General features: G+C 59.0%; 1 protein-coding gene across 1 annotated transcript in view; it reads left to right on the top strand.

Annotated features, from left to right (window-relative positions):
* Nucleotides 1-2,941: 2,941 nt before the first annotated feature.
* The window catches only part of LOC144721850 (thrombospondin type-1 domain-containing protein 4-like), a 51,516-nt gene continuing 38,443 nt past the window's right edge, over nucleotides 2,942-16,014 (top strand). The window contains exons 1-6 of the mRNA XM_078599764.1: nucleotides 2,942-3,401; nucleotides 3,526-3,730; nucleotides 4,455-4,630; nucleotides 4,823-5,048; nucleotides 5,415-5,648; nucleotides 5,890-6,019. Coding sequence (XP_078455890.1) covers nucleotides 3,072-3,401; nucleotides 3,526-3,730; nucleotides 4,455-4,630; nucleotides 4,823-5,048; nucleotides 5,415-5,648; nucleotides 5,890-6,019 — 1,301 coding nt within the window. The 5' untranslated portion in view covers nucleotides 2,942-3,071. The remainder of the gene's footprint in view (nucleotides 3,402-3,525; nucleotides 3,731-4,454; nucleotides 4,631-4,822; nucleotides 5,049-5,414; nucleotides 5,649-5,889; nucleotides 6,020-16,014) is intronic.

Here is a 16,014-nt window from a genome sequence, read left to right as displayed (position 1 = left end):
ATCGCCCCCGGCGATAAATTCTTTGATCTGTGGAAGACGATGTCCACGGTGGCAGGCAGACGCCTCGAGCGTCTCATACTCCGCTTCTCGCGTTCTGCGCATCTCCGTCAAAATGGCGTCCGGTGGCCGCATGGTGTCAGCCTCGTGCAAGATGGCGTCCAACGGCTCCGTCGCCGCTGCCCCGCCCAAGATGGAGGCCACCCCCCGCGTGGCAGGAGCGATGGCGGACGTCGTTTCCCGCCGAAGATCTTGGTCCTCGGCATTAAGCTGAACCGCTGGCGGCCGACCCAGGGCCGTAGAGGACGTGACCGCTGTCACCAAATTGAGCAAAATCGCGCGGAGCGACTCGAGCTGCTCCGCCATCAGCCGCCATCCTTCGTCCGCCCTTGAGATGGTCGTTTCTTCCTCCCGTCGGCGATGAGTGGCATCGAGGCGAGCGGCAGCCGGAGGCAGAGGAGCCGTAGCTCCCAGCACATCGTCCTCGTCCGTCTCCACAACCTCCTCCGATGGAGGGTCGGGTGGGTTCTTCTTTCTGAGGTGCTTGGACATCTTGAAGATCGTCCAAACGGTCCCAGAAGAACTTCTGACACCAATGTAATAATACTCTGGAGACGGCTTGTGGAATCGGTCCTTTTATTTACTTATCTCAGTTCACAAGCACTCCCCGTTGCTGGCAGGCAACGGGAAGTGGGCAGACAGATCGCAAGAGACGTACCGCCACGTGGCACTCGGAGCCCCGCTCGCGCGTGGCCCCTCTCTCTCTCGTTCCTTGTCTGACCATGTGTCCCTCGGCTCCTCCCTTATTTAATGACTAGGTCACGTGGTACGCTCCAGCCAATCCTTAATAGCCTGCGCTGAATGTTCCAGATTCCACAAACAACTCCCGGGACCACGCCCCTGACTTGTCTTCCCATTGGCTGAGGCCAAGACCAGCAGAACCAATCATCCTAGCTGACATCCCTCGATTACGCCAGGGCCATGCTCCCAGGCTCTCCCCCCATTGGCTGTAGAGCAGGACCGGCAGAGCCGATCACCACGTGAGCCAGACATAGGCTCTCATTACACAAAGATGAGGACCGTCGGGGAGAAGTGGAGGCTGAACCTTAGGAGGATGTTTTTTTTCAGGAGGCTGAACCAACCGCGATTGGCCAAAGATCTGGTCTTCGCACTGCCATCCACCACTGCCACCCCCGGCATGGAGAGGCGCCTCACCAATGCGCGGCTCACCAGGATGGGAGATCTGGTGGAGCCTGGAACACGGGGCCGGTGGCTCGGACCAGCAGACATGGCCGCAAAGACAGGGCTGCAGTCGCTCCGGGTGGTTGCCCGGATCCTGGCCGAAGCCAAGGGAGCCTTCTCAGCGGCAGCGGGGAGAACGCCCCCCATCGGCGTTGGGGATGACGAGGCCCCTCTCGGTCCCTCTCCACCAGAGCTCTCCGTCGTGCCACTGCATTGCCAATGCCGACAAGTGAAGGCGAATCACAACCTGTGCCGGCTGGAAAACCTACCGGAGGTGGCCTTCGCAAATGTAAAGAGGAAGGTGCTTTACTCCTACATGGTCCGGTTTCACCAACAGGACACCCTGAGGAACCACAAGGACCATGCCTGGAGGAAAGCCCTGCCCTGCATTTCTCCAGAGAGGCCGCTGAAGGCAACTCTACTCCAGCCCGACGTACAACTGCATTGGTGACCTCAGCTGGAGCATCGCCCACGGCACTGTCACCACCAACGCCTCCCTGGCGCACTTCACCGACACGTCCCCGGAGTGCCGGTTCTGCGGTAAAGTGGAGACGGTGGCGCACCAATACGTGGAGTGCAAGAGCCTGGACTTGTTGTTCAAGGTCCTCAAAAACATCCTCCTAAGGTTCAGCCTCCGACTTCTCCCCGACGGTCCTCATCTTTGGATACCAAAAGGGCAACGGACCCAAACATCTTCAGGGGCTGGTCAACGTGCTCGTCGGCTACGCCAAGCTGGCCATTTACAGGGCGAGGAAGGTGGCCCTGGAGGGGAAACGTCCGGCCAGCAGCGTGGGCATCTTCCGCGCTCTGGTCGGAGCCCCAGGGTGTGTGGGCTGGAGTTCCACCATGCGCGGCTGACCCACACCGTGCCGGCCTTCAAGGAGCAGTGGGCAATGGAGGAGGCCGTGTGCTCGGTGGCAGATGACGGGGAGCTTTGCATGCAGTTATGAGCTACCCGTCGGAGGCCGTCAGACTGCGAGAAGGGCTGCGTGCAGAACGAGAGAGAGCGAGAGAGAGAGCGAGAGAGTGAGTGAGAGAGTGAGCGAGAGGTGGGGGTTTACATAAAGCAAAGTTATTATTTAAAAAGAAAAGAAAATTACGAAATGATGAACGAAGCAAAGTGCCGAATACACCAAGCATCTTCTTGTTTCCACTGATCGTAAAAAAGGAGAGGGAGGAGAGGGAGCAGAGGGAGGAGAGGGAGGGAGGGAGGGAGTGAGGGAGAGGAGAGGGAGGGAGAGGAAGTGAGCGATTTCGAGGCATGGGAAGGCAGCCAGAACCGGTGCTACCAACAATTGCCCAATCTCTGCGGTCCTATATTTAATTGTGAAGGAACAGGCAGATAAGCCACCTCCTTCACATAACAGTCCCTCACATAAACATTATTCCTTCAGTATAATTGTTATTCTGATTATGAAACCGCACGGCACGCGGCGCGGAACCAGTCAGTAGACTCTGTGGGCTCCCCCAGGGAAGCTGCTCCCCCTGTGCTTTGTCCCGGGAGCTGCGGTTACGAGTCACATGGACGGAGAGGGCAGGGGGCGCCCTGGAGATGCCCAGGGGGAACCCAGGGTGGCCCAAGGGGTTCCTGTTATCATCCCAAGTTCAGGGGGGCCTCTTCACCTCCCACCCTCACCCCCCTCCCCTCTATTTGAATCACCCAATAGTTGTGTGTGTGCACCTAGCCTGGTCGCCATGTCACCACCACTTAGTGGTGAACATTAGCTGCTGTTGTGTGTGTGTGTGGGGAGCGGTGGTACGGTGGTTTGCTCATCGCGCTACGAACCCGGTGACTCCCCGTTCTTTTCCCACTCACGGTCGTTGTCAGTGGCATGCTGGGGGGGGGGGGTGGTGGTGATGGTCGTGATGGTGGTTGTGATGATGGTGGTAATGATGGCGGTGGTAGTGATGGTGGTAATGGTGATGGTGTGTGTGCTGTAGTGCGCGTGGAGCACCGCTGTGAGCTGAACTGCAAAGCGGTTGGATACAAGTTCTACGTACGCCACGCGGAGCGGGTCATCGACGGGACCTCCTGCGTGGGGAAGGGGGAGGGGGAGGGCCCCCCCGCCCCCTTGACTGGGCCCCCTGGAACCCTTGGGCACCCCGCTGAGCCTGCACACACGGACGCGGTCATGCACGTGTGCGTGACCGGGCAGTGCAAGGTTAGCGCCCCCGTTGCCCAACATCCGGGCCTCCACTCCTAATCCCGGCCTTGGTGGCGCGGTGTGGCGCTGTGTGGTGTGGTGTGGCGTGGCGTGATGCGTTGTGTCCCTGTGTGGCGAGCAGCGCGTGGGCTGTGACGGGCTGCTGGGCTCGGGGCTGGCGGACGACCGCTGCGGCACATGCGGTGGTGACGGCGGCGCTTGCCGCGTGGTAGCTGGGACATTTCGCAGGGCTGCGCTCGAGCCAGGCTACCACCGTGTCGTGGCCATCCCCGCAGGCGCCACCCACATCCGCGTCTCCGAGCTCACGCGCTCACGCAACTACCTGGGTATGTGCGCACACGGTGTGTACATACATACATGTGCGTACGTGTGTGTGGGCGCGTGGGGAGCGGTAGTGCATTGGTTAGCTAACACCAGTGACGAATATTTGAAGCGGTCCCGGGCCTCACCTAGGTCGACTCGGTCTCAAATTTGTATCTGGTAGAGTGTGTAAACATCGTCACTAGGGAGACAAAGGCGGTCGGGCATGGTGCTGGCCACCCACCCCCTTCTGTGTCATGCCAGCCTTCATCGGGGCTCACGGACTTGCCATTGACTGCTATCAGCGGTGTCAAGATTGGCTTTTGTGCAAGAGGCTCCTGAAGGACTCTACTGGGCAGTTGGAGGAGTCTCCCTCCAGCAACGGCGGAGGGCAGAGGAGCGACGCTCACAACAACAAGCGGAGCGCTGGGTGCCTAAAACAGCAAGTTTGCACAGTAGGGGGCATCGGTGGTGCATCGGCCAGTCATCTCAGTCATTCAACCAATGGCACCTGGGTCTGTTCCGTGACTTCCTGCCAGCATGCGTTTGACACTTCAAATGGCCTTAAAGTAAACATAGCCTGGCAGAAGCGCCATGGTGATGTCACCATCCCTTAATGGCAAACAGTGGTTGTTGTTGCATGCGCGTGTACATGTGTGCGTGTGTGCGCGTGTATATGTGTACATGTACGTGTACATGTGTACATATATACATGTAAATGTGTACGTGTGTGCATATGTGTGTGCACAGCCCTGATGAGCCACACCGGCGTGCCCATTGTCAATGGGAACTGGGCGATCGACCGGCCGGGCCGATTCGGTGCGGCTGGCACGGAGTTTGTTTACCAGCGGCCGAGCGAGGGCCCCGCGGGCCCCGGGGAAACCCTGACGGCGCGGGGCCCAACAAGCGAGCCCGTGGACGTCTACGTGAGTGAACACAAAGACAAAGATTCCTCACCTTTCAAAACGGCGGGGAAAGTGCTATTAGTAAATTACTTCGAAGGCCGGCATTGCAGACGACGGGGCGATTTGGCCGGGCCTGGCCACCTTTGTTTTCCCAATGGTGATATTTGTACATTGCACCTCCTCCCTCCTCCTCGCACCTCCTCCACCTCCCAGGTGATTTTCCAGCAGCCCGAGCCAGCCGTGAGCTACGAGTTTGTGGTGCCTAGAGATGGGAGCCACGACGACGGTCAACGTGGTGATGATGGCAACGATGGTCACCGTGGCGATGGTGGAAACCACAGTGATGATGGTGATGTCGGCGTTGAATCAGCACCCCTTGGGCCCCCTGGATCTCGCGTGCTCCCTGGAGCCCTGGGAACCCCTGGACCAGTACCCGCAGGTAGAGGCCGGGTTACTGGTTTGGATGATTCAGCTTCCATATCGAGGAGTAGCGAACGGTGGCGCAGTGGTTAGCACGCTGCACTACAAACCCGATGACCTGCACTCCATCCCTGCTCACAGCCACTATCCAACATCGGTGACGAATTTCTAAACAGGCGTTGGGACTCCCCTAGGTCGACTCAGCCTAAAATTTGTACTTGATGTGGTGTGTATAAAACATCAACAATGGGGAGACAAAGGCGGCAAGGTATGGTGCTGGCCAACAATCCCCTCGTGTGCCGTCCCAGACTTAATAGGTGGTTGCTAACAGCACTTGTGCCGGACATTCTTTTCATGTTACATGGAGGATCTTTTGTCTTTATAGAGGAGATGCAGAATGGAGCGAGCGGAGCTGCTGACCGTCAGCCTGGCACGCCCACCCCGGGCGACGATGCCACTTTTGCCACGGAGACAACGGTTGGGCGTGAGGTTGCCATGGCAATCGGTCGCCAACGAGCCCCCTCCGACCCTGTGGCGATGGTGGCCCTCTCTCCCCGCCTGCGGGAGCACAACTGGAAGCAGACGGGAAGCACGGAGTGCACGGTGACGTGCGGACACGGTGAGGGCGTAGTGAGTGAGAGGGTGAGTGGGTGAGTGGATGAGTGGTAGTTGTGTGGTCAGGTCGTGACTATCAGTGCCAATACACTCACCATAGCTTTGTCATACCCTTGCCGTAGCTGTCACCATGACCGTACCATAACTGTGTAGTGACCATGCCGTGGCCATGGCCGTGCCATGACCATGACGTGACTGTGCCGTGACCGCGGCTGTCACTGTGCTCTGACCGGGTGGTGCCATAGGTCAGCGCGTGCCGGTGTTCGGGTGCGTGCACCGCACGAGCCAGCGCGCCGTGCCGGACTCGCTGTGCGACGCCACCATGAAGCCCTCACCGGAGCCCGAGGCGTGTGCCACCAAACCCTGCCCGGCCTAGTGAGTGAATCTCACACCCTACCCTGCCCGGCCTAGTGAGTGACTCTCACACCCAACACTGCCTGGCCTAGTGAGTGACACTCACACCCAACCCTGCCCAGCCTAGTGAGTGACACTCACTACCAACCCTGCCCAGCCTTGTGAGTGACACTCACACCCAACCCTGCCCAGCCTAGTGAGTGACTCTTACACTCAACCCTGCCCGGCCTAGTGAGTGACTCTTACACCCAACCCTGCCCAGCCTAGTGAGTGACTCTCACACCCAACCCTGCCCGGCCTAGTGAGTGACTCTTACACCCAACCCTGCCTGGCCTAGTGAGTGACTCTCACACCCAACCCTGCCTAGCCTAGTGAGTGACACTCACTACCAACCCTGCCTGGCCTAGTGAGTGACACTCACTACCAACCTTGTCCAGCCGAGTGAGTGACTCTCACACCCAACCCTGCCTGGCCTAGTGAGTGACACTCACACCCAGCCCTGCCCAGCCAAGTGAGTGACACTCACACCCAACCCTGCCTGGCCTAGTGAGTGACTCTCACACCCAACCCTGCTTGGCCTAGTGAGTGACACTCACACCCAACCCTGCCTGGCCTAGTGAGTGATGCTCACTACCAACCCTGCCTGGCCTAGTGAGTGACACTCACTACCAACCCTGTCCAGCCTAGTGAGTGACTCTCACACCCAACCCTGCCTGGCCTAGTGAGTGACACTCACACCCAGCCCTGCCCAGCCTAGTGAGTGACACTCACACCCAACCCTGCCTGGCCTAGTGAGTGACACTCACACCCAACCCTGCTTGGCCTAGTGAGTGACTCTCACACCCAACCCTGCCCAGTCTAGTAAGTGACACTCACTACCAACCTTGCCCGGCCTTGTGAGTGACTCTCACACCCAACCCTGCCCAGCCTAGTGAGTGACTCTCACACCCAACCCTGCCCAGTCTAGTAAGTGACACTCACACCCAACCCTGCCCGGCCTTGTGAGTGACTCTCACACCCAACCCTGCCCAGCCTAGTGAGTGACTCTCACACCCAACCCTGCCCAGCCTAGTGAGTGACACACCCAAACCTGCCCAGCCTAGTGAGTGACTCTCACACCCAACCCTGCCTGGCCTAGTGAGTGACTCTCACACCCAACCCTGCCCAGCCTAGTGAGTGACTCTCACACCCAACCCTGCCCAGCCTAGTGAGTGACACACCCAACCCTGCCCAGCCTAGTGAGTGACACACCCAACCCTGCCCAGCCTAGTGAGTGACACTCTCACCCAATCCTGCCTGACCTAGTGAGTGACACACCCAACCCTGCCCAGCCTAGTGAGTGACACTCACACCCAACCTTGCCCAGCCTAGTGAGTGACACTCACACCCAATCCTGCCTGACCTAGTGAGTGACTCTTACACCCAACCCTGCCAAGCCTAGTGAGTGACACTACCAAACCTGTCCAGCCTAGTGAGTGACTCTCACACCCAAACCTGCCCAGCCTAGTGAGTGACTCTCACCCAACCCTGCCCAGCCTAGTGAGTGACACTCACACCCAACCCTGCCCAGCTTAGTGAGTGACTCTCACACCCAACCCTGCCCAGCCTAGTGAGTGACACTCACACCCAACCCTGCCCAGCCTCGTGAGTGACACTCACACCCAACCCTGCCCGGCCTAGTGAGTGACACTCACACCCAACCCTGCCCAGCTTAGTGAGTGACTCTCACCCAACCCTGCCCAGCCTAGTGAGTGACACTCACACCCAACCCTCCCCAGCCTAGTGAGTGACACTCACACCCAACCCTGCCCAGCCTAGTGAGTGACACTCACACCCAACCCTGCCCAGCCTAGTGAGTGACTCTCACACCCAACCCTGCCCAGCCTAGTGAGTGACACTCACATCCAACCTTGCCCAGCCTAGTGAGTGACACTCACACCCAATCCTGCCTGACCTAGTGAGTGACTCTTACACCCAACCCTGCCAAGCCTAGTGAGTGACACTCACACCCAAACCTGCCCAGCCTAGTGAGTGACACTCACACCCAAACCTGCCCAGCCTAGTGAGTGACTCTCACCCAACCCTGCCCAGCCTAGTGAGTGACACTCACACCCAACCCAACCCTGCCCAGCTTAGTGAGTGACTCTCACACCCAACCCTGCCCAGCCTAGTGAGTGACACTCACACCCAACCCTGCCCAGCCTCGTGAGTGACACTCACACCCAACCCTGCCCGGCCTAGTGAGTGACACTCACACCCAACCCTGCCCAGCTTAGTGAGTGACTCTCACCCAACCCTGCCCAGCCTAGTGAGTGACACTCACACCCAACCCTGCCCAGCCTAGTGAGTGACACTCACACCCAACCCTGCCCAGCCTAGTGAGTGACACTCACACCCAACCCTGCCCAGCCTAGTGAGTGACTCTCACACCCAACCCTGCCCAGCCTAGTGAGTGACACTCAGACCCAATCCTGCCCAGCCTAGTGAGTTACACTCACACCCAATCCTGCCAGGCCGAGTGAGTGACTCTCACACTCAACCCTGCCCAGCCTAGTGAGTGACTCTCACACCCAACCCTGCCCAGCCTAGTGAGTGACACTCACACCCAACCCTGCCCAGCCTCGTGAGTGACTCTCACACCCAACCCTGCCCGGCCTAGTGAGTGACACTCACACCCAACCCTGCCCAGCTTAGTGAGTGACTCTCACACCCAACCCTGCCCAGCTCAGTGAGTGACTCTCACACCCAACCCTGCCCAGCCTAGTGAGTGACACTCACACCCAACTCTGCCCAGCCTTGTGAGTGACTCTCACACCCAAACCTGCCCGGCCTAGTGAGTGACTCTCACACCCAACCCTGCCTGGCCTAGTGAGTGACACTCACACCCAACCCTGCCCAGCCTAGTGAGTGACTCTCACACCCAACCCTGCCCAACCTAGTGAGTGACACTCAGACCCATCCCTGCCCAGCATAGTGAGTGACACTCACACCCAACCCTGCCCGGCCTAGTGAGTGACTCTCACACCCAACCCTGCCCAGCCTAGTGAGTGACACTCACATCCAACCTTGCCCAGCCTAGTGAGTGACACTCACACCCAATCCTGCCTGACCTAGTGAGTGACTCTTACACCCAACCCTGCCAAGCCTAGTGAGTGACACTCACACCCAAACCTGCCCAGCCTAGTGAGTGACACTCACACCCAAACCTGCCCAGCCTAGTGAGTGACTCTCACCCAACCCTGCCCAGCCTAGTGAGTGACACTCACACCCAACCCAACCCTGCCCAGCTTAGTGAGTGACTCTCACACCCAACCCTGCCCAGCCTAGTGAGTGACACTCACACCCAACCCTGCCCAGCCTCGTGAGTGACACTCACACCCAACCCTGCCCGGCCTAGTGAGTGACACTCACACCCAACCCTGCCCAGCTTAGTGAGTGACTCTCACCCAACCCTGCCCAGCCTAGTGAGTGACACTCACACCCAACCCTGCCCAGCCTAGTGAGTGACACTCACACCCAACCCTGCCCAGCCTAGTGAGTGACACTCACACCCAACCCTGCCCAGCCTAGTGAGTGACTCTCACACCCAACCCTGCCCAGCCTAGTGAGTGACACTCAGACCCAATCCTGCCCAGCCTAGTGAGTTACACTCACACCCAATCCTGCCAGGCCGAGTGAGTGACTCTCACACTCAACCCTGCCCAGCCTAGTGAGTGACTCTCACACCCAACCCTGCCCAGCCTAGTGAGTGACACTCACACCCAACCCTGCCCAGCCTCGTGAGTGACTCTCACACCCAACCCTGCCCGGCCTAGTGAGTGACACTCACACCCAACCCTGCCCAGCTTAGTGAGTGACTCTCACACCCAACCCTGCCCAGCTCAGTGAGTGACTCTCACACCCAACCCTGCCCAGCCTAGTGAGTGACACTCACACCCAACTCTGCCCAGCCTTGTGAGTGACTCTCACACCCAAACCTGCCCGGCCTAGTGAGTGACTCTCACACCCAACCCTGCCTGGCCTAGTGAGTGACACTCACACCCAACCCTGCCCAGCCTAGTGAGTGACTCTCACACCCAACCCTGCCCAACCTAGTGAGTGACACTCAGACCCATCCCTGCCCAGCATAGTGAGTGACACTCACACCCAACCCTGCCCGGCCTAGTGAGTGACTCTCACACCCACCCCTGCCTGGCCTAGTGAGTGACACTCACACCCAACCCTGCCTGGCCTAGTGAGTGACTCTCACACCCAACCCTGTCCAGCCTAGTGAGTGACACTCACACCCAACCCTGCCCAGCCTAGTGAGTGACACTCACACCCAACCCTGCTCAGCCTTGTGAGTGACTCTCACACCCAACCCTGCCCGGCCTAGTGAGTGACTCTCACACCCAACCCTGCCTGGCCTAGTGAGTGACACTCACACCCAACCCTGCCTGGCCTAGTGAGTGACTCTCACACCCAACCCTGCCCAGTCTAGTGAGTGACTCTCACACCCAACCGTGCCCAGCCTAGTGAGTGACACTCACACCCATTCCTGCCTGGCCTAGTGAGTGACTCTCACACCCAACCCTGCCCAGCCTTGTGAGTGACTCTCACTCCCAACCCTGCCCGGCCTAGTGAGTGACTCTCACACCCAACCCTGCCTGGCCTAGTGAGTGACACTCACACCCAACCCTGCCCAGCCTAGTGAGTGACTCTCACACCCAACCCTGCCCAACCTAGTGAGTGACACTCAGACCCATCCCTGCCCAGCATAGTGAGTGACACTCACACCCAACCCTGCCCAGCCTTGTGAGTGACTCTCACACCCAACTCTGCCCTGCCTAGTGAGTGACTCTCACACCCAACCCTGCCTGGCCTAGTGAGTGACACTCACACCCAACCCTGCCTGGCCTAGTGAGTGACTCTCACACCCAACCCTGTCCAGCCTAGTGAGTGACACTCAGACCCAACCCTGCCCAGCCTAGTGAGTGACACTCACACCCAACCCTGCCCAACCTTGTGAGTGACTCTCACACCCAACCCTGCCCGGCCTAGTGAGTGACTCTCACACCCAACTCTGCCTGGCCTAGTGAGTGACACTCACACCCAATCCTGCCTGGCCTAGTGAGTGACTCTCACACCCAACCCTGCCCAGTCTAGTGAGTGACTCTCACACCCAACCCTCCCCAGCCTAGTGAGTGACACTCACACCCAATCCTGCCTGGCCTAGTGAGTGACTCTCACACCCAACCCTGCCCAGCCTAGTGAGTGACTCTCACACCCAACCGTGCCCAGCCTAGTGAGTGACACTCACACCCATTCCTGCCTGGCCTAGTGAGTGACTCTCACACCCAACCCTGCCCAGCCTTGTGAGTGACTCTCACTCCCAACCCTGCCCGGCCTAGTGAGTGACTCTCACACCCAACCCTGCCTGGCCTAGTGAGTGACACTCACACCCAACCCTGCCCAGCCTAGTGAGTGACTCTCACACCCAACCCTGCCCAACCTAGTGAGTGACACTCAGACCCATCCCTGCCCAGCATAGTGAGTGACACTCACACCCAACCCTGCCCAGCCTTGTGAGTGACTCTCACACCCAACTCTGCCCTGCCTAGTGAGTGACTCTCACACCCAACCCTGCCTGGCCTAGTGAGTGACACTCACACCCAACCCTGCCTGGCCTAGTGAGTGACTCTCACACCCAACCCTGTCCAGCCTAGTGAGTGACACTCAGACCCAACCCTGCCCAGCCTAGTGAGTGACACTCACACCCAACCCTGCCCAACCTTGTGAGTGACTCTCACACCCAACCCTGCCCGGCCTAGTGAGTGACTCTCACACCCAACTCTGCCTGGCCTAGTGAGTGACACTCACACCCAATCCTGCCTGGCCTAGTGAGTGACTCTCACACCCAACCCTGCCCAGTCTAGTGAGTGACTCTCACACCCAACCCTCCCCAGCCTAGTGAGTGACACTCACACCCAATCCTGCCTGGCCTAGTGAGTGACTCTCACACCCAACCCTGCCCAGCCTAGTGAGTGACTCTCACACCCAACCCTGCCTGGCCTAGTGAGTGACACTCACACCCAACTCTGCCTGGCCTAGTGAGTGACTCTCACACCCAACCCTGCCCAGCCTAGTGAGTGACTCTCACACCCAACCCTGTCCAGCCTAGTGAGTGACACTCACACCCAACCCTGCCCAGCCTAGTGAGTGACACTCACACCCAACCCTGCTCAGCCTTGTGAGTGACTCTCACACCCAACCCTGCCCGGCCTAGTGAGTGACTCTCACACCCAACCCTGCCTGGCCTAGTGAGTGACACTCACACCCAACCCTGCCTGGCCTAGTGAGTGACTCTCACACCCAACCCTGCCCAGTCTAGTGAGTGACTCTCACACCCAACCCTGCCCAGCCTAGTGAGTGACACTCACACCCATTCCTGCCTGGCCTAGTGAGTGACTCTCACACCCAACCCTGCCCAGCCTAGTGAGTGACTCTCACACCCAACCCTGCCCAGCCTTGTGAGTGACTCTCACTCCCAACCCTGCCCGGCCTAGTGAGTGACTCTCACACCCAACCCTGCCTGGCCTAGTGAGTGACACTCACACCCAACCCTGCCCAGCCTAGTGAGTGACTCTCACACCCAATCCTGCCCAACCTAGTGAGTGACACTCAGACCCATCCCTGCCCAGCATAGTGAGTGACACTCACACCCAACCCTGCCCAGCCTTGTGAGTGACTCTCACACCCAACTCTTCCCGGCCTAGTGAGTGACTCTCACACCCAAACCTGCCTGGCCTAGTGAGTGACACTCACACCCAACCCTGCCTGGCCTAGTGATAGACTCTCACACCCAACCCTGTCCAGCCTAGTGAGTGACACTCACACCCAACCCTGCCCAGCCTAGTGAGTGACACTCACACCCAACCCTGCCCAACCTTGTGAGTGACTCTCACACCCAACCCTGCCCGGCCTAGTGAGTGACTCTCACACCCAACCCTGCCTGGCCTAGTGAGTGACACTCACAAACTACCCTGCCTGGCCTAGTGAGTGACTCTCACACCCAACCCTGCCCAGTCTAGTGAGTGACTTTCACACCCAACCCTCCCCAGCCTAGTGAGTGACACTCACACCCAATCCTGCCTGGCCTAGTGAGTGACTCTCACACCCAACCCTGCCCAGCCTAGTGAGTGACTCTCACACCCAACCCTGCCTGGCCTAGTGAGTGACACTCACACCCAACTCTGCCTGGCCTAGTGAGTGACTCTCACACCCAACCCTGCCCAGCCTAGTGAGTGACTCTCACACCCAACCTTGCCCAGCCTAGTGAGTGACACTCAGACCCAACCCTGCCCAGCCTAGTGAGTGACACTCATACCCAACCCTGCCCAGCCTAGTGAGTGACACTCAGACCCAACCCTGCCCAGCCTAGTGAGTGACTCTCACACCCAACCCTGCCCAGCCTAGTGAGTGACTCTCACCCAACCCTGCCCAGCCTAGTGAGTGACACTCACACCCAATCCTGCCCAGCCTAGTGAGTGACACTCACACCCAAACCTGCCCAGCCTAGTGAGTGACTCTCACCCAACCCTGCCCAGCCTAGTGAGTGACACTCACACCCAACCCTGCCCGGCCTAGTGAATGACACTCACACCCAACCCTGCCCAGCTTAGTGAGTGACTCTCACACCCAACCCTGCCCAGCCTAGTGAGTGACACTCACACCCAACTCTGCCCAGCCTTGTGAGTGACTCTCACCCAACCCTGCCTGGCCTAGTGAGTGACTCTCACACCCAACTCTGTCCAGCCTAGTGAGTGACACTCACACCCAACCCTGCCCAGCCTAGTGAGTGACACTCACACCCAACCCTGCTCAGCCTTGTGAGTGACTCTCACACCCAACCCTGCCCGGCCTAGTGAGTGACTCTCACACCCAACCCTGCCTGGCCTAGTGAGTGACACTCACACCCAACCCTGCCTGGCCTAGTGAGTGACTCTCACACCCAACCCTGCCCAGTCTAGTGAGTGACTCTCACACCCAACCCAGCCTAGTGACTGACACTCACACCCATTCCTGCCTGGCCTAGTGAGTGACTCTCACACCCAACCCTGCCCAGCCTAGTGAGTGACTTTCACACCCAACCCTGCCCAGCCTTGTGAGTGACTCTCACTCCCAACCCTGCCCGGCCTAGTGAGTGACTCTCACACCCAACCCTGCCTGGCCTAGTGAGTGACACTCACACCCAACCCTGCCCAGCCTAGTGAGTGACTCTCACACCCAACCCTGCCCAACCTAGTGAGTGACACTCAGACCCATCCCTGCCCAGCATAGTGAGTGACACTCACACCCAACCCTGCCCGGCCTTGTGAGTGACTCTCACACCCAACTCTGCCCGGCCTAGTGAGTGACTCTCACACCCAACCCTGCCTGGCCTAGTGAGTGACACTCACACCCAATCCTGCCTGGCCTAGTGAGTGACTCTCACACCCAACCCTGTCCAGCCTAGTGAGTGACACTCACACCCAACCCTGCCCAGCCTTGTGAGTGACACTCACACCCAACCCTGCCCAACCTTGTGAGTGACTCTCACACCCAACCCTGCCCGGCCTAGTGAGTGACTCTCACACCCAACCCTGCCTGGCCTAGTGAGTGACACTCACACCCAACCCTGCCTGGCCTAGTGAGTGACTCTCACACCCAACCCTGCCCAGTCTAGTGAGTGACTCTCACACCCAACCCTGCCCAGCCTAGTGAGTGACACTCACACCCAATCCTGCCTGGCCTAGTGAGTGACTCTCACACCCAACCCTGCCCAGCCTAGTGAGTGACTCTCACACCCAACCCTGCCTGGCCTAGTGAGTGACACTCACACCCAACTCTGCCTGGCCTAGTGAGTGACTCTCACACCCAACCCTGCCCAGCCTAGTGAGTGACTCTCACACCCAACCCTGTCCAGCCTAGTGAGTGACACTCACACCCAACCCTGCCCAGCCTAGTGAGTGACACTCACACCCAAACCTGCCCAGCCTAGTGAGTGACTCTCACCCAACCCTGCCCAGCCTAGTGAGTGACACTCACACCCAACCCTGCCCGGCCTAGTGAATGACACTCACACCCAACCCTGCCCAGCTTAGTGAGTGACTCTCACACCCAACCCTGCCCAGCCTAGTGAGTGACACTCACACCCAACTCTGCCCAGCCTTGTGAGTGACTCTCACCCAACCCTGCCTGGCCTAGTGAGTGACTCTCACACCCAACCCTGTCCAGCCTTGTGAGTGACTCTCACACCCAACCCTGCCCGGCCTAGTGAGTGACTCTCACACCCAACCCTGCCTGGCCTAGTGAGTGACACTCACACCCAACCCTGCCTGGCCTAGTGAGTGACTTTCACACCCAACCCTGCCCAGTCTAGTGAGTGACTCTCACACCCAACCCTGCCCAGCCTAGTGACTGACACTCACACCCATTCCTGCCTGGCCTAGTGAGTGACTCTCACACCCAACCCTGCCTGGCCTAGTGAGTGACTCTCACACCCAACCCTGCCCAGCCTTGTGAGTGACTCTCACTCCCAACCCTGCCCGGCCTAGTGAGTGACTCTCACACCAAACCCTGCCTGGCCTAGTGAGTGACACTCACACCCAACCCTGCCCAGCCTAGTGAGTGTCTCACACCCAACCCTTCCCAACCTAGTGAGTGACACTCAGACCCATCCCTGCCCAGCATAGTGAGTGACACTCACACCCAACCCTGCCCGGCCTTGTGAGTGACTCTCACACCCAACTCTGCCCGGCCTAGTGAGTGACTCTCACACCCAACCCTGCCTGGCCTAGTGAGTGACACTCACACCCAATCCTGCCTGGCCTAGTGAGTGACTCTCACACCCAACCCTGTCCAGCCTAGTGAGTGACACTCACACCCAACCCTGCCCAGCCTAGTGAGTGACACTCACACCCAACCCTGCCCAACCTTGTGAGTGACTCTCACACTCAACCCTGCCCGGCCTAGTGAGTGACTCTCACACCCAACCC

This window comes from Lampetra planeri, chromosome 13 (assembly GCF_965212315.1).
Source record: "Lampetra planeri chromosome 13, kcLamPlan1.2.h2, whole genome shotgun sequence".
NCBI lineage: Eukaryota > Metazoa > Chordata > Hyperoartia > Petromyzontiformes > Petromyzontidae > Lampetra > Lampetra planeri.
Note: the sequence above shows the minus strand (reverse complement) of the source record. Positions and strands in the feature narration are given on the sequence as shown.